General features: G+C 42.6%; 1 protein-coding gene across 1 annotated transcript in view; it reads right to left on the bottom strand.

Annotated features, from left to right (window-relative positions):
- Positions 1-3,375: 3,375 nt before the first annotated feature.
- Positions 3,376-22,712, bottom strand: part of MKLN1 (muskelin 1) — a 100,805-nt gene continuing 81,468 nt past the window's right edge. The window contains exons 13-18 of the mRNA XM_071552878.1: positions 19,260-19,407; positions 18,081-18,195; positions 16,206-16,345; positions 13,692-13,794; positions 5,586-5,640; positions 3,376-3,691 (exon numbers count right to left, since the gene is read on the bottom strand). Of these exons, the coding sequence (XP_071408979.1) occupies positions 3,570-3,691; positions 5,586-5,640; positions 13,692-13,794; positions 16,206-16,345; positions 18,081-18,195; positions 19,260-19,407 (683 nt within the window). The 3' untranslated portion in view covers positions 3,376-3,569. The remainder of the gene's footprint in view (positions 3,692-5,585; positions 5,641-13,691; positions 13,795-16,205; positions 16,346-18,080; positions 18,196-19,259; positions 19,408-22,712) is intronic.

Here is a 22,712-nt window from a genome sequence, read left to right as displayed (position 1 = left end):
ACATGAAAACATTTTGGGTCACACTGCAAGAGCAGCACTTGCTCAGAGAAGTCATTTTGGGAGAACTCTCAAGAACTTCTGCCTTGTGACTACTATGAGGAGTTGTGTAAGACAAACATTAACAAACTCACTTAATTCTACCTAATCCAAGTGACAAAAAAAAATCAGTTCTGAAGGACTTCATTACTCTAATAAAAGATGTCACTCTACAGGGACAACCTAAAGAACAACTTATTTTTCCAAAGGGATGATCTACTAATGATATTATAAAGACTGCTGTCAGAGAACCAAACTCACGGATCTCCAAGGATATTTTTAAAAAGCTAAACCAAGACTGAATTCTGGATATATTAAGTTTATCCCACCCTGACTTCCTCCAGCTTTAAAAGACCTACCAGAACTTTGGCTTTGAAGACCCCAGTCCTCATGAATGAGTCCCTCTCTGACAAGGAACGACCCTTTCTTTTGCAATACCTTATTTACAAGTTAACATGGAATTTACAGAGAAAACTACTGTAGTGCAAAGATTATGTGGTGTCAAGTTCATACACAAAGTCACCTTATAATCCAAGGTAAAGGCAAATAGAATATGTTTGTCTTGCCTAAGCTAAAAAGCAGCCTCAGCCACAGCCTGCAAAGCAATGATGGTGAGGTTCAAAGGCTTCTCACGCACAGCTTGTGTATTTATAACCTCGCATGGCAGTGGGCTGTGAAACACTTTCAGGTGGTTGTTTTCAGACCCACTGGGTTTCTTTTCTGTTTGTACTTCAGGATTTCTGTAATGAGCACATCTAATGCTTTCCTGGAATATCACCAGTACCTTTAAAGATCTGCATGTAATTAAATCCAAACTCTCTATGTCGCTGCCTGACAATAACTGGCTGATTTTGAAAGGAAATTTATACTTCACTGCTCAAGAATTTTTGATCAGATTTTCAATCAGGTAGTACAGCACACACCAGCACAAAGAAATAATTCAGTTTTGATTCCGAGCTTTAGGGCTAGAGGAGAAGGAAAGACTCTTGGCAAAGCCACAAGAAGCCTTCCCTTTGGATTAACCTCTCTGGCCACACGGTGCCTCTGCTGCTCAACAAATACTCTGAGGCTGAGCAAATATTTTCTGCTGGTTAATCACCAGCTGTAATCCATGAACTGCACTGGCGTGAGCCGACATCGATCCGCTCGGGATAAAGGCAGGTCAATATTTGATCATCCTGAAGGGCTCTCGTTAGCTGGGACTGTCAGTCCTGCAGAAGCAACTCAAACAAACCATCGATTTACACGATGCTACAAAACTCAGAGCCAGGGCTGCCAGGCTTCACATGAACCCCCACACAGAGGACAACGAGCTTGGATCGAATTTCTGTGACACAAATCAGACCTGACACGATGCACTGCTCACCAGCAACACCATTCACAGCTTTTGGCATTCCTGAACTTCTCCAGTCTGCTCTGTCTAGGTCTGTCTGTTGGCTTCTCATGTGGTCACTCAAGGTGGACACGCATGAAAATTTATGAAGAGCCTGGTTGATCAGAGAACTGTCACAAAAAGCATTTCATCACCTGACTGAAGCTGGAGGATACACAGAGAGATTAAGTGATAAAGGAGCACAACAGCACTAAAATTTTACATACAAGAGGGCTGCAGCATTTTGGTTGGTTGCATTAAAAGTGATCAGTTCCATCTCAATGGAAGCAAGACCTCAGCTGGAATATTCCCCTGGTATCTACATTTGTAGTGTATAAACTCTAATTAGTTAACAAAGCCTCAGCACAGGTAGCACATCATAAAGCAGCGACGTAAAACTTTCTGTGACACTGGGAAAAAAACCTGCCACGTTCCCAAGAAACAATTTCATCACATTTCATTTCCTGCACCGAGTGGAGTCTTCCCCAGATATGTGATTTGCCATCCACTCAAGTGTACAATGTCTGAAGAGTCTCAAGTGACAGGTTAAAACCCCTGCAATTGTACAGTCCTCCCTGAAGACAAGCAAAGCTCGGCCTCCGACATATCGTTCCTTTCTAAGTGATTAAACACTAGTGTGAGTTTTAAAATTTATTTCTAACGTACCAGGACTACAAAAGTCACACAAAGAACATGATAAAGAGGCAATACAGTGCAATCAAAGCAAGCAGACACTCGAGCTCTGAAAAAGACACTTGACCAACTCTTTATTTCAAGAGTCCAAATCATCTTTGCACACACAGGATTTCCATCAAGTTCCAACAGGGGCTGTGAGGCCACGGCAGGTGCAGCAACGATACCTGCCTGGCATGAACATTGCTGGACATAAAGCTTTGCAGTCTCATATAAATATTTACATCTGCCAGTGTGTACTGAGCGCTCACTGACACCAAATGCACAGTTTCTAGTGCTGGGGATGCGTGTCCTTCATTCCACTTCACAGTGCAGCACCAAGCCCTTGCAGTGTTTATTATAAAGAAGGCTTTGAGCAAGGAAGAATATATTTTCTATACATATGCATCAGCTCACTTTCAAAGAGATTTATGCTAAGAAGGCCTCCCTCACATTCAGATCTAGGTCTGGAATGCACTGACAAGTGAGTCAGTTGCACTACATGGGAAGGAGACAAGCTGTTGGGAGCAATGCTCTGTACAGGGACACACGGACAAACGCACACAGAAGCACACGGGAATGAAGACAATCTGCTTCAGAAATCCTACACCCAACCCTGGGTCAGGTTGCAGAGGTTGGGGGTGTGTGTGGTGGAAGCCCCAGTTCTGCTGAGCTCCTGCAATGTTTCCCAGTGGAAGGGCAGAGCAGCAGAGAGATCAATCCCTGACAAGAGGGCCCGTGCGAGTGATGGCCGCACTCCCCTTCACCAAGGGTTTCTCTGAGGTTCCCACTTGCCTGCCAGGTTTAAGTGGAAGGCTCCAGAGGACAGAAGATAGGGATGTAGGGACTCAGTTTAGATCGAGTCTCAGATGCAGCCAGACACAACTGTCAGCTTGATTCTGGGGCGAGGAGACACACGGTTTGTAACACGCGCTCGCCTTCCCACGACACGACGTTACAAGACTCAAGACATAAATTACTTTTACCTCAATGCGTGCCAGTGTCCTGCCAGCAAGTTATTCAGCTGCTGAGGATGGAGTTGTAGGACAAAGCAATATATCATGACTAGCTACAGCTGAGGAAAGAAAAACTTCTCCCCCCTCTTCCTCAGGAAAGCCAAAATAAAACCCATCATCTTTAATCCCAGATGACTCACAAATCTCAGTTTTCCCCCACAGGCAAAATGATCACTGTGTGACTGAGTTTTATTTTTTTCCTTTTCCCCCCACCTTTTCATCTTACATTTGCTAACTCAAAATCCAAAGTCAGAAAAAATATATATATTTAGTCAGAAGTACATCAGTTACATTTTATTAACCTACTCCAAGGGAAAAGCTCCAGGGATTCACCATACAAGTATAAAACCCCTTTCAAACACCTAGGGGTTACTATATTAACTTCATCCCAGCAGTCAATCAATGCAGTAAAAAAATTAAAATACTGAAAATGGATGCTTTTTTCCTCTTCCACATGTCCAGTGATTGCTCCGTTACAGCGTGATGAGGTCCACCAGGTTGCCTTTAGGAGGGGTCATGTTGTCTGGAAAGAAGTTGACTAGTGTGTCAAACAGCTGAGTTCTCTGAGCATACGTGTGGTCAACGTCTGAAAATCCTAAGGGAGGAAGAAACAGGGAAATTAAATCAACCCTCACCATTCTAAATGCTCAGTTTAGCTGTGGAACAGGCCAGTTGTCCATTTAGGACTTAGGCTACTTCTGCCTCCACTAATGAGGCTGCCAGTTCCCCATCCCACCACTGTGTGCACATACACAGAGATGTGTCACCCCAAGCCAGCCATCAAAATGCCATAAAAAGTAATAAGCAAATGCCTGTCAAGCTCATTGACAGCCCTGAAGAAATGGGGGAAGGAGGAGTTCTCAGGGGACTTCTCTGATGTCCCAGAAAACAAAACTTGTGTAGCTATTTTTATTTGGTGCCTCATTTTTTCTGTCCTCAGGCTTTCCTCATGATCTTCACTGCCATAACCAGAACTGCTCCTCAGATTGCTTGAAGTTTTCCCTGAGACAAGCCCTGCTGATGGTGGGAGCCTCATGTCAGAGTTGGTATTTACTCGCTGGACTTGCACAGGGGACCCTTGGCTGTATCTTGGCACAAGGGAGCTTTGCAAATTGGGTTTCTGAAGTGCTGCCTCCCAAAAGGGGAGTGTTTGGTCTGCACTGAGTATACAAATCATCACACTTAAACCATCAACAGCAAGAACAATAGGGCAGGCACACAACTATTTCCTCTGCTTTGTATTACTTCCATAGCTGGTATCTCAAAGGAATGTTTTTTAATTCAGTGAACTCACTCTTCAGTTAATCAAAGTCAACCAAGTTAATCAAATCAAGGAGGGCTGGGGTTTTTTTGTTTCATTTCAGAAGCACTGCGTGACATGTGTATCCTCTCTGTGAAGCCAAACTCTGGATAAAGTGCTGTATTGATTCAACAACTAATTCATCTTTTAGAACACTTAAAACTGGGGAAGATTTTTGAGAGTGGTGAACACTGGAACAGGGTGCCCAGAGAAGCTGTGGCTGCCCCATCCCTGGAAGTGTTCAAGGAGAGGTTGGACAGGGCTTGGAGCAACCTGATCCAGGTGTTGGAACAACATGAACTTGAAGGTCCATTCCAACCCAAACCATTCTGTGATTCTACAAAAAATCCAGCTTTTTTGAAACATCTGTTTTCTTTCTTCAAAAACAAAATTAATTTCATGGGATCAACTAGATGTCTTCCAAACCATGCAAGCTCAGCAGAGCTACCTCATCCAGCAGGGCAGACAGTGCAGTGGGCTTTTTCCTTCCCTCAGTTTCTTAGATAGGGAATCCTGTCTCCATAAAAAACTGAAGTCATCCAAGCTCATAGTGAGAGCTTGGCAATGTGAGGACAACCCAGCTCTGCAAGGATGTAAGTTCTGCCTATAACCTTCCTATAGCTCACCCAGGATTAATCTCTGAGCTCTGTAAAAGAGTTAACTGGACAGAGGAGCGAAACAAATCATGGCTTTGGCTCAGCCCTCCTGTTTCCAGCCCTTCACGCCACTGTTTTCTTCGCTCTTGACATTCTGCCCAAAGAACTAGTTCTGCAAAGAACAGGGCGAACCAAACTACTCCAGGAACTGCAGTTATCACAGCAAACAGAGCCACAGCCACGCTGTGAGATTCCAAAGTGACAGGACAGGAGGTGCTTTATTCTGACCAAAGCTTCTGTTTACTTGGGTAACAGTGAAGGATCAGATGTAATAAGAGACACAAAATGATCCCAGGAGGTGCTGGTTTAAAACCACTGATGTTGACAGATGTTTTAAATATGGGCTTGAGGCATTGGACACTGGTCATTATAAATAACCTCTCAAATGTCTGGAGAGTGGCACTTTGCACATTCAGAATGAAAAGGGCATACAATGGTGATAGGAACTATAACATTTGATGTAAAAACCAGTAGGAACTAACAGTAATTATCAAAGGGAACATCATATAATTCCTCTGACACACAATACTCACCAAGAGTCGTGAAATCCGAGCCAGACTTAAATAACGCTGAGGCAAGAAGCTGAAACTGCAGAAGAAGTGAAGGGACAAAGAAAGGAAAAAGTGCTATTAACCACACAGAAAAAAACCCCAAAAGATTCATAAAAGTCCAAGTGGCTTTAAAGTTGCTGCGCTTTCCCTGCACAGTGCTCAGAACTCCTGTGCCATACCCATGAGTAACAGCAGCTGGCACCTTCACATGAGCAAGACAATGTGTCACCTTGGCACAAGTCGGATGGTTTTTCCTAGAATTACAGCAGTGTTGATGCAATGAAAGGTACTTGACTGAGAGCTCTGAAATTCTCATTTTTTATACATAATTTCTTGCCTCTTTGGCAGACACTGCAGTGAAGAAGGGAGAGTCCTTTCCATAGGATAACATTCCCAGGTATTAATGAGGTACAGGCTCAGCAGGCAGGGATTAAATGGCATGAAAACGGGGTAACTGCTGGAGTGCAGCATGGACTTCTTGAACACAGAGAAAGCTTTGCCCAGAGAAGCTGTGGATGTTCCATCCCTGCAAATGTCCAAGGCCAGGCTGGACAGGGCCCTGAGCAACCTGAACTAGTGGGTGGCATCCCTGCCCACATCAGAGGCTTGGAGCTGGGTGGTCCCTTCCAACCTAAACAATTCCGTGATTCTAATGGGAACAACCTTTCTGAACTGCCAGAGAAGTTGATATTACAAGTCTAAGGTAATATCTCTTTAATTAAAGATAAAACTGCTTTGGGAACATCAGAATCACCAGTACAGACGTTTTAAGTAACACATTCATGATTTTATTCTCCCTTAATATCTCCCTCATAGATGGTAACCAGTGTCTTCCTCTGCCCCAGCTGCTGTTTTCAGTCACTCACAGAGCACCAACGCTGAGTGCTTTGTCATGTTCCCATAAGGAATGAGCTGATTCCTTAAAGACTTGAAATCTTGTGTGTCTTTTCAGCACACAGTCCAAAGGAAAGAAGAGAGGGGGAAAAAGACCAGAACAAGGAGTGGGAAGAGCAGCCAGGAATTACATATCCATGAGTTTCATTTCAATGTCAAGAAAAAAATGGGAACAGGGACAATTTGAAGGCATGTAGGAGTGGAGAAGGTGATGAGTAGAAGCCAATGTGAATTTGGCAACAACAAAGTGCATCACATCAATCTGATTTCTTCTATGAGGCAGCAGGTCCCAGGATGGGACTTGGCAATGGACGTTGTCCATTCTGACTTTAATAGGAATTCTGATGCTTTTATATGATATTTAAAGGCAAATTATCAAAGCATCACCCAGATTAAGCCAACAGGGAGAGGCAAACAGGTCAAGTAACTTTACTGTGGGTGGCCATCAACGGTTTGACATCAAAATGGAGCCGTGAATCAGGAGTGATTCATGTGTGCCCCGGGGTCAGCAGCACTGTGGGTTTGCAGTGATAACCTGCTTGGCAGAACAGCCCAGGATCACTGAGGCCACAGCCCTTAGACCATGCTCAGACAGACTGACAAGCATGGAGCACACATCCTTCCAACTGCTGTTCCACTAAATCCAGTTTATAATGATGGATTGAGGTGCATTTCACTGGGGCCAAGTGCAAATCAACACAAACAGGAAAAATCAGCGATACAAAACAGGTGCAGAGGCTCTGTGAAAATGCACTTGGGAGTTATAATAGATCTGTATCATCCTATTGTAAAACCAGAAAATGCATAGAAAACGCACAAAAAGGAGCAGGATCTTCAAATAAATCAAATACTCCTGCTGTTATCACAGCTTGTAAGTCTCCTCTACAATAAAGCACCCACTCTGGGATGCTCTGTTATCAGGCAGCAGCATGTGAAGAAAGCACTAGGAAAAAAATTAAGTGGTCTGAAACCCAAGTTCTATGAGGAAAGTGCAAAGGAGTCAGGGCTGCAGAGCCTCCACAGAACAATGACCAAGGATGATTCTGCCAGAAGTCACAAAGGCAGAAAAAGCTGCTGCAAGAAGTGAATCTACAACTAAGTGCCAGAAGCTACAAAAACACTTCAGCAGGATCAATTTCAATGTGGCATCAAGGGGAAAAACAGGCTAAAATAAGGACTGTAGTGTTGGAGCATCTGTTGGAGAAGGTGCCCTGGGGAAGTGGAAGAACAGGTAAGAAAGATACAGGATGGATAGAGGGCAGAAGAGGGGGCAGAGGGTGATTAAGTGAGTGTGAGGACTGGTTATCCGAAATCACAACTGACTGCAGTGCTCCACATGCACTTCCCTGCAAGTCTAATTTCCCAGAGCTGCTTGGCTTCCAATCAGCAACGTCCTCCAACAGCTGCCCAGCATAAATAGCTCCAAAAGTTCCAATAAACCCCGTGGCTAAATCCGTGCTGCTTCTGAGAGCAAATGCCATGTCCTGGCCACCCTGCCCTCCCACACAGTTGCCTCAGGGCCCTGCTGCCAAGGAAGATGCCACGTGATTCCAGAGGTTGCCTTTCCTCCTGCAGCAATGCCAGCAGCTTTCCCGCTGGGAGCAGAAGCCACACTCCAAGCTGGGGCTCAGGTGCCCAACTAAGAGACCATACAAGGAGGATCCAGCTTGTAACTCGCTGAACTGAGACCAAAAATCCACTGGAAAGACCTTGTGCCAAGTATTCCAGCTCCATCTGCACCAGGCAGGATGGATTTTCATGGCTACGAGTTTCTTCCCCATAAAGCTGGAAAGAAGTATCTTGTTTCCTTCTTCAGTGATGACACTGCACTTCAGTTAACCTTGAGGGCTGTTGTTTGGTTGGTTGGAAATGAAATTTATGTATCAGCTTGCACTTAAAAAGTACTTTCTGATAGAAAAGTCAAACACGTGAATTAAGAACATCAATTATGGACAGTGCTGAGCCCGAGTTAGTTCACTCTGCATTTGCATTACAATCCCAGCTTAACCCTGTGATGTTCTCCCAAAGGATTCCTGCTTTCTTCCCAGTGCATAGAATAGTTCCTGCTTATTAAGACCACACTTCATCAGGTTTCTTATCACACTGTTATTGTAACAGACAGCACTTCATATTGTGATTAATTTTGGGTCCTGTCTTTGAAACTAACAGAACCTGATGTTTCAAAATAGTGTTATGTAGCAGCTTCTGAATTCACAGAAAAGCAAAGCCCTCAAGCAAATCACACCTCAGATCTCTCCCATCAGGCACCCGAATGAAACACCCAATTAATGACCATCTAGGAAAAACAATTTGCTTAATATCACATGGCAACTCTGTTAGAGAGGCAAGACCCAATTCAATTATCCAGCAGAAGCATCCAACTGCTTTAATCACAACAACACCCATTTTCTTCTGACAGTCCCTCTGGCTTCATCCATTCCAAATTAAGCCTCCACTCAAAAGACAAGTTTCCTTTGTTATACAATTAATTCTCTCTCAGAGATCCAACCAACCTTCTGAACTGAGGGAGGGGTTGGTTCCTTGGACATAAACAGATCTGGTGAACTAAAATAAGGATTTATTAGTTTTGTATATTTGTGTATTTGCAGAAGTGAAATGGTTAAGGGGCAATGAGTATCTCCTATGTGGGACACCTGTCAGGCTGTTTGAATCAGACATAATTCCTCCTCCTCCTCTGCAATGTCTGCAGTGAGCGCTCAGATCACAGTGCAAACCAGCTCTTCAGCTTTGCCCAGTTCTCTGGTGCTGGGGACTCTCAGCACAGGCTCAGAGAAGCAAAGAGAGGCTCAAACTCTTTGAGGACGGAGCCGTTGCTGGAATTGGGAAGGCTGAACACTGGTTTTGTAAAGGCTCCTTGGCTCCAAAGCCTCTGCTCCTGCAGCACTCGGGCTCTGAGGCTTTACAAAGAATCACAGCAGGACACGAAGAAGCGAAACAGGCTTTTCTTAGCTCCTTCCTAGAACTATTTTTCCCATTTGGGCTTGAATTTTCCCAGAAATATCAGTCTAACGCAGACTCAAACAATACTTTTGGGGCCCGCTGGCTTTGTCTGTCACATTTATTAAAGACAAGGTTTTAAGAATGGAAAGTATGAAGCAAACTTGAACAGGGGCCTCCAGCCTCAGTCTACAAGCAAATTGGCCTCCAGGTCCTTGCTCTTTCTCCTACCCTGCTCCAAGAAAAACATACTGCAAGTTTTCCTTGCGCTTTGTATCTGTTTTACAGCAATCGTGGGATTGACTTTGTCAGTTGCTGAATCTCCATGTACAAAATCATCTTGCTCTCCTTCACTTGGAAAGCACTGAACATTTTTTGTATCATCTTCATTTCTACTGTAGCCCATTGAAGAGCAGCAAAGCTCTGGGTATGGTTTGCTGCAGTGTTCAAGGAATACCTTTAGCCTGGTAGATGATCTACTATTGTTTCCATGCTTTAATAACACCTGTTTTTTTTAAAGTACAACCTTTGAAATTTAACTTGATTTTTATTTTGGCCATCCTTTTATTCTTTAAAAGCCTATAGTTGTAAACTATCACCAAATTCACATCTGTGTGAGAAAAGAGAACAACACTCGTGCCACCAGAAATTTTTACACCAACAAATGACACTTTTATACCACTTCAGTCTCTTAAATCACAGACAAAATTCCACATGCTCTAGGGATCTACCCTCCCTTGCACACAGTGTCAAGGCTACTAATCCATAGACAGGAAAAAAGATTTACTGGTTGGAACACCCTGAACTGACTAAAGAGGTTTAAGTGATTTCAAGCAGAATCACAGTTAAAGAGAACTGGCTCTGCATTTGTGGGCAGAGGAGTTGCTGGCACAGCCTGTGGCTACTAAACAGGCACCCATGCAATGACCTGTTACTTGCAGGCATCTACTTCACTTTAGAATAATAAAAGAGTGAAATAAAAACATAATCCCATTAGCATCCCTAAAATTCACAGCAATGGAATGAAAAGCTGGGGGTATGTTCCTCCCATCAATCATTCAGGCTACTTTAAACAAAATTGGTCACTAACGCCAAAGTAAGTTTCAAGAACAGTCTGTTTGTTTTCCTTGGCATCCAACTCCAAACAGCTGAACAGACTTGTCTAACTAAGTTAGAAGGAATTACTTCTATTACAAAGCAAGCAAACCTAACCACAAGGGGAAATTCTGTTTGTAATGGTATATAACACCACCCACACCTCGGTCCAGAGAGCACGAAGCCATCGAAGGCGGTCTCATGGAGAACTCTGCAGAGTTGGGGATAAAACTATTCAGCTTGGTCCTTCCCAAATTTCACAGATGCCCAAAGAAGAGGGAAAACAGGCAGAAATTGATTCCCTAAAGCTTTGCCACACTAAGAATTCTTCCAGCCTCCGATGGCACAGAGCACGTCGATCCCATAGATCACCTTTGATATTAACTGAGACGACCTCAACTACAAATAAAGGCAGAGCATGGAGGTGGTGTCTGGGCTGAGAGACACAATCAAACTGGGGCTTGAAATTCGATATGGAATCCAAACAGCCTGCGTCAAACCTTTGGAAAGCACAGGAGCTGTTTGAGGATGCAATGCCAGAGCAAAAAGCCAACTCGATGTGATAACCGGAAGGTAAATTGACGTCAACTGGAAATACACCCAGTCAGTACCAGCCCAGCAGTTGGCTCGGGGCCACAGCCTTGGCAGAGCTGTCCCAGGGTTAAAAGGCTTTGCAAGTAAAAGCTTTATGACCAGCACAATTAATGATAATAATAAAAAAGAGCAAAACCCAAACAAACAGAAAAAAAGCGTCCCAGAAACTGTTCAATGATTTTTGGAGATCACTGGAATGGAAGCTTTAATTCTGCTCAATGGTTTGTGTTGATCTGATGGACCAGCAGACAGACAGCAGCTATTGGATTTTGTTTGCATCAGGCATTAGGCCTGCAGAGAAAGAATCCGCAATATATTCACTCAGCTGGACTGAGCTCTCTAAGCTCATATGCTGGATCACTGATGTCCAGAACACCAATGTGCTTTCTGAAATCAGGTAATTGTTTTTGAAACATTTTATTCTCTTTCTATCTTGTATGATAAAGCTATTACATTCCCCCAAAATCTCTGAGGAGCACAGGCAGGAAGGTAAATTCTTCATTCTTACAAGTTGGACAAGTTGAACACTTTGCACTGAAGTGGGAAAACAAAATGCAGACTATTAAAGGCCTTCCTGTGCCAGATGTGCCCAGTGTGAGGCATCTGTGGGTGACAAGAGGCAGCAGGAATGAGGAGAGGAGCTTGCTGATCACACCACAGATGTCTATTTTCAGGAAATAAAAAGGCTCAGCCAGCCATGAGATGCAAGATCTCTCGTTAGGTCTGGTCCAAGAGAGATGAGCTACCAGCACACAGAAGTGACGTGGAAAAATAGGAAGATCAGAGAACACAGGACAGGGAGTTACAGGAGTGGAGGGAGCAGAAGGGGAGAAAAGTGCATCAGAAAGGGAGGGTTTTATGTTTAGGGTTAGTACAGGTTCAGACAGGAAGAAAAAACCTCAAGTGCTGCGTCCAGTTGTGGGCCCCTCACAATAAGAAAGACACTGAGGGGCTGGAGCGTGTCCAGAGAAGGGAATGGAGCTGAAGAAGGGGCTGGAGCAGCAGGAACAGCTGAGGGAGCTGGGGGGGCTCAGCCTGGAGAAAAGGAGGCTCAGGGGGGACCTTGTGGTTCTCTGCAACTCCCTGACAGGAGGGGTGAGCTGGGAGTCGGGCTCTTCTCTCAAGTAACAAGCAAGAGGATAAGAAGAAACGGCCTCAAGTGAAGATTGGATATGAACAAAAAGTTCACCAAAAGGGTTGTCAAGCCCTGGCACAGCTGCCCAGGGCAGTGGTGGAGTCTCCATCCCTGCAGGGATTTAAAGGACATGGTTTGGTAGTGGGCTTGGCAGTGCTGGGGGAACAGCTGGACTCAAAGAGCATTTCTAACCTAAATCATTCTATGGAAATGTCAACCACAATGGGAAGACAGTGGGGAAAAAGAAGTTACCTCCTTTTCTACCTGTAGAAAAGCAGGATCACTTGTTGTCTTTCCTATGCTAGAAATTACTAGAAAAGATGTGAAACAATTGGATATGGGACAAGTTCAATGAAAAAACACCTAACAGAGACCATAGAGACATGTTGGATCAGATGTTTATGAAGGCTGACCAGAATTTATGACCAATGTGCCCAGTTCCAAGATCCTGATAAGACAAAACATTTTTTTTGTAATTCTAACCCTATAATTCTATCTAAGCATATTCTCTCTCCCCCAAAAGCTTTCAGTCTCTGTACAATCTTTTCTTTATCTAAAGTGGCAAGTTAAACCCCCCAGATTATGTGATTTAATCCAGGGACTTGACATGGAGTAGAATGGCCATTCTCCTACCATGATTGTATAAAAGGAGCTGCTCAATGACTTCCAAAGTCACTAAGCAAGGAGACAGTAAGAGCCATGGACTTTTACCCATCTGCCCCTCAGGAGCTGAATGCTGGCACATCTTTCCATGTGGAAATTAATGACAGAGTCAAATCAACCACTTTATCTGTCAGTTCTCACTTTCTTTAATCTGTTTTGTGAAGTGACCAAGTACTGCGGTACTGGAATCAAAACAGGAAATGGGAACAAATTCCTGGAATAAATAAAAGAACATGCCTACTGGATAACATTCAAAAGGCAGAGGAAATAAGATTTTAAGGGTAGTAAGCAATATATATATATATACAAACTACTTCCAGAAATACTGATCATCTCAGGAAAAACCTCTTTCCTTCCTCCAGAGCTGTTGAATATTGACAAGCCAAAAGGCAGCATGAATAAGTTTCTACTCATTTTCTACCACACAGCCAACTATAGACTTGTGACATTTCAGAGAGTTTACATTTCAATTAAAGCTCCCAAAAGACACACCAGTGTGCTGGAATTAAAACAAAGGCCTAGTCTTCACTCTTAGGAGTACAAAAGTTATTTTATGTGGACCTGCAGTTGTTAAATGAGTGTTTGTAAAGCAGCATGAACTTCAGTGGGGAGAAAGATATGATACAGCAAAGTGTTGGGCACCTGTTGAGCTTTTAAAAACTGAATAAAAACAAGGTTTAAGAAGCTCAAATCTTTTACTGAGAACACAGTTTAAATTTCTTTAAGACAAAGATTTGTTGATCCCTTACCTCTTTTGTCTCCTCTGGGTCTGAGTGATCCACAGTCACATACAAATCATTCTGCAGGTACTTCAGTGCACTAAGAGGGTCAGTCTGAGCTTTTTCTTCAAACCTGCAGAGACAGAAAACTTGAGCACAGCCAGTTCCCTTCAGGACTAAGCACTACTAGTTCTACAAAGCAAAACCCATCTAATAAACCCAGTATTTCCAAAGAAAACCATGTTAGTGGCAGCTCAGCCTAGTATTTGCTGGAAATCACATGTTCAAGCCAGACTGAAACAGAGGAGGGTTTTTTGGGGGGGGAGTATAACGGAGTTACAAGGGCAAAGTATAATACACTTACTAAAAATACTGAAAAGCATATGTGCAGCAAGTTTTTAACAAATAAATATAAAACATTTAGTCAAGTTTGTTTGGTTTGTAAGGTGTGAGTGGCTCCTCACATGAGTAGCACAGTTCAGACATGGGCGAGTCTTGAGCACTTCAGTCCCAGGGATATTAATATCTCACCTTTGGAAAGAGCACAGGTCCCTAGAAATCCTCTTTACCACCAGCATTATTTCCTCATTGTGTTTAACAAAGAAAAACTGTAACTTCTGTGAATCACAGAATCATAAAATCTATTGGGTTGGAAAAGACCTCAGAGATCATCGAGTCCAACCCTTGGTCCAACTCCAGTCCCTTTACCAGATCATGGCACTCAGTGCCACGGCCAAGCTCAGCTGAAAAACCTCCAGGGATGGGGAATCCACCCCCTCTCTGGGCAGCCCATTCCAATGCCTGAGCACTCTCTCTGCAAAGAATTTTTTTCTGCTCTCCAACTTCAATTTCCCCTGGCAGAGCTTGAGCCCATCGTGCCCCCTTGTTCTATTGCTGAGTGCCTGGGAGAAGAGACCAACCCCCACCTGGCCAGAACTTCCCTTCAGGCACTTCCAGACAGTGCTGAGGTCACCTCTGAGCCTCCTCTTCTCCAGGCTGAACACCCCCAGCTCCCTCAGCCTCTCCCCATAGGGCTTGTGCTCCAGTCCCTTCTCCAGCCTCGTTGCTCTTCTCTGGACTCACTCCAGGACCTCAATATCCTTTCTGAACTGAGGGGCCTAGAACTGAATTCCCTAAAGAAGTTAACAGAGCCCTCAGATAATGATTCTGGGCTCAGTGAGCAGAGCTGTGTCCCTCCAGCACTGACTTGGGTGCCTAAGACTAGAAAGGAAGAGGTTTAAAATTACCTTTTTCCTCCTATGATTTATCCACTGAGTGCAGCATCACACTGTTTGTCATCTTCTCATATTGTTATTTTTTTATTTGGGTAATTTTCTTGGCTATTTATACCACAATGGACATGTGTAGCCCAAATTTGGAAACTGGCTGAAGATGCAACTCCAGCCAAGCACCCACCACACCAGTCCCTTTGGCTGGTCAGGTTTGGCTCCCTCATATGCACCAAAAAATGGGAGCATAAACCCCAAATTTCTGCCAGACAACATAGAGCAATGTTTCCTTTGAGTGCAACTTCAGCAAGTGAAAACAAGTAATGCAGAGCTGTCCCTGGAGGCTGCCCAGCTGCATTTCCATAGCACCACATCTGGGTTTAAGGAGCCTCCCAGATAACTGGGCAAGGCCTTTATTCATTCTTGCAGGTATTCACATCTACTGTGTGGCTCATCTTAAAAGGCCCATTCAGCCACAAGGGTGCTGAGTTGAGTTCAGCATTTTTATTGCTGCCTCAGAGGTAAAACTCCATCAGGAAGAGACCCAACCTCCCAACTCTTGGTAGACCCTGATAACAAAGTATTCTCCCCAAGAATGCAGCGAGAGCTATTTATTGGCTTCAAATAATTTGCTGGGTCTTGAAAGGCTGTTTTCTGCTGCAATTTCTTGACTAAGGCAACACCATAAGCTTGCATTTGAAAAGCTGTTGCCCTAAATAGCCCATATAAGGCAGGTCTGAAGCATCCAGAGTGCAGGAAGCAGTGCAGTGTCGCTGAATTCTGCCTAAGTGAGCTGTTTCAAGAGTTTCTGAATGAGGAACTCTGATGACCTCACCACGGCTGAGGCTCAGATGTGCAAAGACATCCAGCCCCCAGACTTCATTAGCATCTTTGGGAGCTGTTACTATCTCCTAGCACAGTGTTTCCAAAACATACTCCATTTCCTTGGGAGGTGACAGCACCAAAACACATGTTGATGAGCAGCAGAGTGAAAAGGGAATCTAAAAATTCCCCATGACTCCCCACACCACAGTTTTCTAGTTTCAGAATAGCATAGTCAAAGCAGAATGAAGTTAATTTTGTAGTTTAGTTCTGCCCCACTGCTTTTCATTAAAATAATTTAAAAAATAATCAAGAAACCTGAAGACCATCATAGCACAGAGTCATAGAATGGTTTGGGTTTGAAGGGACTTTGAAGGTTACTTATAACTAATAAATGACATTTCCCAAAAATGGTACAAGATATTCAAGTTTTGGCAACTTAAAAAAAGAGACTCTTGGAAAAGAAAACTGCAAACCACCTTTGTTTCTATACCTGTGCTTTCTTATGAGGTATTTGCAGTGTCTTAGCAGGTATTCCTTTGAAGGTCGACAGAGCTTCAGAGACCAGAAATCATCTAATCTCATCTTGGGAGAGCAGGATTTACCAGGATTCCCTCCAAACAAGTAATGAACCTAAGGAAATGAGAGGCACATCAAAAAGTTGATTGTCTGTGTACATGCACTGAACAAGGACAATTTACTATGCCAGCAGCTTTGGAGAGTTTTATTCTGGAGGGAGAAATTCTGCCTTTTAGACAAGTTGCTCCATCATATTGTTAACCTCCCTTTGTCCCTTAGGAGATGAAGAAGGTTCTCTTAAGCCACTTACACTTGCAGATAATAATAAAGTTGCACTGTTAGAACCTCCTTCTAGCAGATTCCTGAGGTATTTAGAAACAAACATCCAAAACCCACACAAACTCTTCCTTTAGGAAAAACCTACGAGCATGACAGATCCTTAAGCACCAACCAAGTGAGTGGGAAGTCCTAAAGATGCTCAAATAAAGCAACAGCAAGCCCAGTCCAGCATAATCTTGGGAGATGATCAATGTCCCCACATGTTCCATAAATTCTACAGAGCTTTAATTTGACCTGTCCACCCCTGAAATGCAAGACTAGACTTACAGAGAGAGGCAAATTTCCAGCAGACTTACAAAAGGACTGTTTATTTCTTCACTCTATTTTTCTTCCCATAGTTTGGTAATTTCAGACTCTGAACTGTTGATATTAAACATGCTACAAAGGACCTTCAAATACTGAGGTTTAACAAGTCCAACAGGCTACCTTTCCCCACAGCTTTAAAAATAATCACTCAAAACAATGTATTCTGCATCCCACTGCTGCAGACTCTCCTTATTTATATCAGAGGAGTTTAGAAAGGTCATTGGAACAGAGGTTTCTAAAAATAAGGCTCTTCAAAACAAGCACATCAAACAGCTCTTCAGATAAAGCTGGGCAACTGCAATGATTTAGCAACCTTCAGAGGAACTTCTAAAATACTCCTCTCAGTCTCAGGGTACCTTACACTTTAAAAGTAAAGGGAGAACAGTATTTACAGTCAATATTACAGTCTGGGAAGACAACAAGCAATGCAAGTTTTCCACAGAGAATCTGTACCTATTCCTCCATCATCCTCCTCATCCCCAGAGTTTTGGGCCAGTTGGGTTTTCCAGATTTGCCTGTCACCCCATAGAGTGCAAGACTAAAGTATATTTATGTTCTTCAATTCAGACTGTTTCAGACTAAAAAGAATTTTTAGAAAACATTTAATTGCAAAATTTCCATGGAAGGTTCAACAGGTCTGTCATAATAATTAAAACTCATGGATTAATGACTTTATGAACCTAATCTGTGGGTTCTTGCTTTACTGGTTAATATGCACAAAGCCCTAAGTTTACTGAGCAGTCAGGTACACTAAAACAAATTTTAAGTCTATTTAAGCATGAATGTTTCTGAAAATGCTAAAGAATGACAGTTGTTTCTGACATGCAGGGCAAAGTCAGGCACCTCTGGCACAGAAGATTCTTTACTGTGATTATTTCATTCCAATTCTTCCCAGAAATGTTGGTAACTGAGACCATTTAGTCACTACCAGACTGTGAGATTAAATCCCTGAGAATACTGAATGAAGCTTCATGTGTTCTGAAGTGTGAGAACAGCTCTTATGTCTGCTCCATATTGACATAAAAAGCAGCTCAGCATTTTATTTCAAAATATGGTAAATTAAATGAAAGTCACTCACTATATTAATCCAAACAAGAACACTAAACAAAAAACTGTACTCATTATACCACCTTTGAGGAAACAATGGCATTTTAAGAGCAATAAGACTAAAGAAATCACCATCTATTTATAAAGATTCTCATACCTTGTGCAACTCATCATACACCAGCTGATGGGCAAACCTTGGGCAGGGCTCCTCTTCCTGAAGGCTTTTACCTGGATTCTCTTTTGCTGCTTGGTCATTCTTATAGACACACGACCTGAAACAAGGGGCAGTTCAGTAATGATTAGTAGGATTTATAGGCTGTCACATACAAATGGTGCATAACACCAAAGATTTCCTTATTTCTCTATATGTTATTCTCTATTATCCCATATCCCCATTCTTAGCTCTACAAAGAAACCCATCCAACAATCAGAGACCATCTTGGCTGAACACAGTCCTCATGCACAAGCCAAACAGGAAAAAAGCCCAGAAAATTATTTGCCATGAGCTTTGGGAGTATCTTTAGATGTGACTGTTGTAATTTGATAAAGAGTGACGTGATTATTGGGGAGGAATCCTCCGCTTTTGGGTAAACATTTTGGTTTCTTCCCTCAAACTAAGACAGTGACATTATTTGCTCTCAGAATTGTCAGCATGAAGTACTTTTTATTATGGACATCTTGGATCCAGTAGAGCTTTAGACCATGGATTACAGCAAAGCTGTAATCAATCAATTGATCAATCCATCAATCAATCACAGATTTCCAAGCAGACTTAAGTTGTAACTGAAAATCCATTTTTAAAAAACAACATTCACACTTTTCAAAGTGAAATGACCCCACATTAGAAGAGACCTTGAATACAAAAACTCTGCCAGCTCTGAAAGGGGACAACAGAAACCAGCTACCAAATACAAACCAGCAAACAGAGCAGGGTATCTTCTCTCAGGATTTAGCAGGGACACTCCTCCATCACCATCCATATGCAGCAGTTTCCTTGGTTTCTAATAACTGGCCCCATGTACACTGCTATTATCAACTTCCATTTGACTGAATTTGCTGCACTGATGATGAATCCTGGCCTCAAGCACTTCCTACAGGAAAAGCCTTTTATAGCTGCTCACTTCCCCTCATCCCCTCCACCTGGCTCCAATAAGGATGTTGATTTCTCTCCCTCATTTGGCTTATTGCCAGAGTGTCTCTAAAGACCATGGGGAAAAAGAGGTGCCTCAGGGGAACTCAAGTTGTCTTCAACATCTCCATTCCATGGGTAGTGGAGGTTACAGAGTTACCTGGAGACAGAACTGCTTTCTGAGCAAAGCCAGAACTTACAACTTACCAGCTGTTCCTCACAATGTCATAAATCCAGAAGGAATTCCTTACATTCTCTTCCCGCTTCTCCTTGTCTTTACTGAGCCCTGACAAGACGTGGATTTCGTTCAGTTCTGGATCAATGGTGGCCCTTTGAGTGAAACCTGTCATTGGAACTGACAAAACAAAAAATAAAAGTTACACACTGAAAACAATGGAGGACTCGGGAAGGGATCCAAACATCAGGCAAAGGCTTTTCCCTCCCCCTGCAATTCAGGGATCATCAGCCAGAGGCTGAGTCCTTCCCTGCTAAAGCCAAGTCCCTTCCTATCTGGGAGGTGTGGAAGCAAAAAAAAAACCTTCTGAGAGCTGCTATTTGCTATGATATGGACAGAGCTGTATGGGAGATTATCAGCTCAGAAATGAGCATTAAGCTGCCTAAACACAGAGCTAAATGACCGGATGACCCTTGCAAATATGAATGGAGTTATTTTGTTATTATCTCATCTGTAAAAAGAAGCATTGATTCCAAAAGGCTTAACTGCAGAAGCTGGGAAACTCCAAAAAGCTGAAGATGAACTCATGATCTCACAGCTCACACCCCTGCATTGCTTCCTTCAGGACGAAGATGTCAAGGAAGACGTTTGTATTTTCTACACAGTTGTGGTGTAGTTACCAAACTGTTCTTCTGTTCCACCTCTGGAATTAGGAATATGGTGAAATCCTGCGGATTCCAACAGTTTTCATCATAATTCCCCAGAAACAAAGGTCAGCAAATTTGTTTGGCAGCCTTTTTTGTTTGTTGTGTAATTCCCCATTTCCTGTGTCCCCAGGCAACCATCCTCCCAAAATGTATTTGGGAAGGGCACTGTGATCTTTGTTTACAGATCCTGTTTGTCTCCTTTCTCTTTCTGGGTCAGTTTATAAAGGCTGGTAAAGGTTTCTGGCCTTCGGTCAAGATTTTGGCATGAAAAATTCTCAGAACTCTCGTATTTTGCAAATTCTTCCTTGCAATTAAACTCAACTGCACCCGTGGCCTAGAAAAGAAGCTCTACACTAATAAACCATTTAATGTTGCTGTTTCAGAAGACACAAAACGGTATTTTGGAAGCCCATTCTGTAACAGGTTTCGTTCTTATACTTCATTCTTTTCATTTACTAGGCCAGGAAAGTAATAAACTAATTAAAAAAATTCCTGAGTCAAATTGGTTTTCTACAATTTAAGCCCCTGGTGAAGCCTTTAGCAACACCACAGAACCCAAGCATTTCTTAAAAAAAATAAATTAAAATTGGTTAATTCTTATGTAAACTTAAGCAGAAACTGGAATATATTCAGATAATTCATTCTCAGTGTCCTGTTGACAAAATCATTCCTTGTGGTTTTACAAACCTGAATAGTTTGATCTCCAATTTTGCCACAAAGTTTTAAAGGAAAATTAATCTACTTTTAAGCAAATGGGTGGAAGAGAAGAGAAAAAATCAGGGAATATGACAGGCACAATGACTACACACCTTGTCTTACCTGCAAACCACAAACATCTTTTTTAAGAAGACAAATGAGGACTGTGACAATCAGCCCACAAGGAAATTGAGAATAAAAAGACAATTGTAGACTAACTATTGCTCATTTTTGAAGAGTATCATGTAATGTGTTTGCTTCCATAGTCAGGGACTAAATTGCTGACCCAAAAGGATTCAATGCAAGGCCTATTTGAGACATTTCTGGCACCAGAGCCATCTCAATTTGATCAGCAATGCTAATGTAGATGGAAAATGTCTTTGCAACCCTGTCTGTGCTCTGAACATTTGAGACCATGCCGGGAATATTAGAAAAAAAAACCCCATGCAAATCTTCAGAGCATTAATACCTCAGGCTCATTGAAATGAAAATTATTATAATCAGGAGGAAGACAGTTGCTGTATTACCATCGATACCAAAAGCATCTGAAACTTGGCTATGGAAGTCCCATCCCTCCTCCTGAAATGTTGTTAAATAAATGAATTCTGTATCTCACTTATGCTCGATTTCCCGAAGCTGAAATTGTTATTTAAATAATGAAGGAGGGAAAAGCTGCCAAAGTTCAACTCTGCTGGTTTCTTTCCTCCTGATAGTAAGGCTGGAATTCATCTGCAGCAAGTGCAATCAAACCCAAATTCAAGGCAAGTAATTTCAGGCTTCCCTGATTCTCTTCTTGAGACTGTTAGAAATGTAGAATGTCTAAAAAAATAGCAGAAATATAAATCCTGACATTTACTGAGGGCCTAAGCCCAGGAGCAACTTACATAAACTCTGTGACCCATCTAAGCAACTGTGTAGAAACCACGTTGAAGCAGTGCCCTAGGCTAGAAAAAGTTGCCATCCAGTTCTTTGCAGAGGAAGACAAAATAGAAAATTTGATGTAATATCATTTAAAAAACCCACAAGAGAGCACAAATTTGGTAAACAAGTCCTTGAAAATAAATAGAAAATAAGATACTACACAGTGAGCACAAGATGCTGCGATGTTTTAAACCCAAGAGAAAAAGATGTTTTCCAAGGAAGTCTGATCCTTGACAAGAGCAAAAGGGCTCCATAAAATCCTCAGGACTGAAATACTTCCACTAGGGGGTAAGAGAGGTTCATCATTTGCAAGTGCAGCAGACTGGCAGGAAATGCTGGATATGATTCAAACGCTGCAGTCGGAGTATTAGAGAGGGACACAGGCTGGAAACGTTGGAAAAATACTTGGGATGTTTAGGAAACAAAATGTACATTGGGAAGGAAATTTAATTCTGCACAGGCAACAAGAGTGAACCTATAAAAATGAACCTGCAACAGTGACAATAACTGATGGTTTATGATGCATTTCTTTTAAATTTTAGGACTTGGAGGAATAAAGTCATAAATGACGAGGGGTGAGAACCAGAGCAGGACCTGTTATTGGTAATGTATTAGATCCAAGGGGTGAATAAAGTGGTAGGAATGGCTCCAAGGAAGTTCCCTCACTTCTGCTTCCTCCCAGAGATGTCAGATCAGATTTGGAGCAGATCTCCATGGATTCCACACCTTTCAGGGCACCTCTGGGGTCAGCTGTGGGCAGGCAGCTCCAAGGACGAGGCAGTGACCAAGGACTGAGCCCTGGGCAGTGACCAAGGACTGAGCCCTGGGTGTTCTGAACACTGGCCCATGTTTACACAACTTTAACTTGGCTCCTATGACAACAGCTCCCTGAGTGGAGAAGAAAAGCTGTAGAGAGAAATCACTAAACACAACACAATCCCAAAAAGTCTAGTAGATGGCAGATGCCTTTCCTGTGCCACTGTGTATTTTCCCCCCTCCTTTATCTTATTAACCAGCCCAGGGTGGAAGGGCAGTAACAAACTGAAAATAAGTCTGAATCTTCATCGTATTTTCTTTTATTTTTATACAGTAAAAATCAAAAGCTCATGGCCTCAATATTTGAAAACAATATTCAGCCACACAGGCCTTGAGTTTGCAGCC

This window comes from Pithys albifrons, chromosome 3 (assembly GCF_047495875.1).
Source record: "Pithys albifrons albifrons isolate INPA30051 chromosome 3, PitAlb_v1, whole genome shotgun sequence".
Classification (NCBI taxonomy): Eukaryota; Metazoa; Chordata; class Aves; order Passeriformes; family Thamnophilidae; genus Pithys; species Pithys albifrons.
The sequence above is the reverse complement of the archived record's forward strand: the minus strand, read 5'-3'. Positions and strand labels throughout refer to the sequence as shown.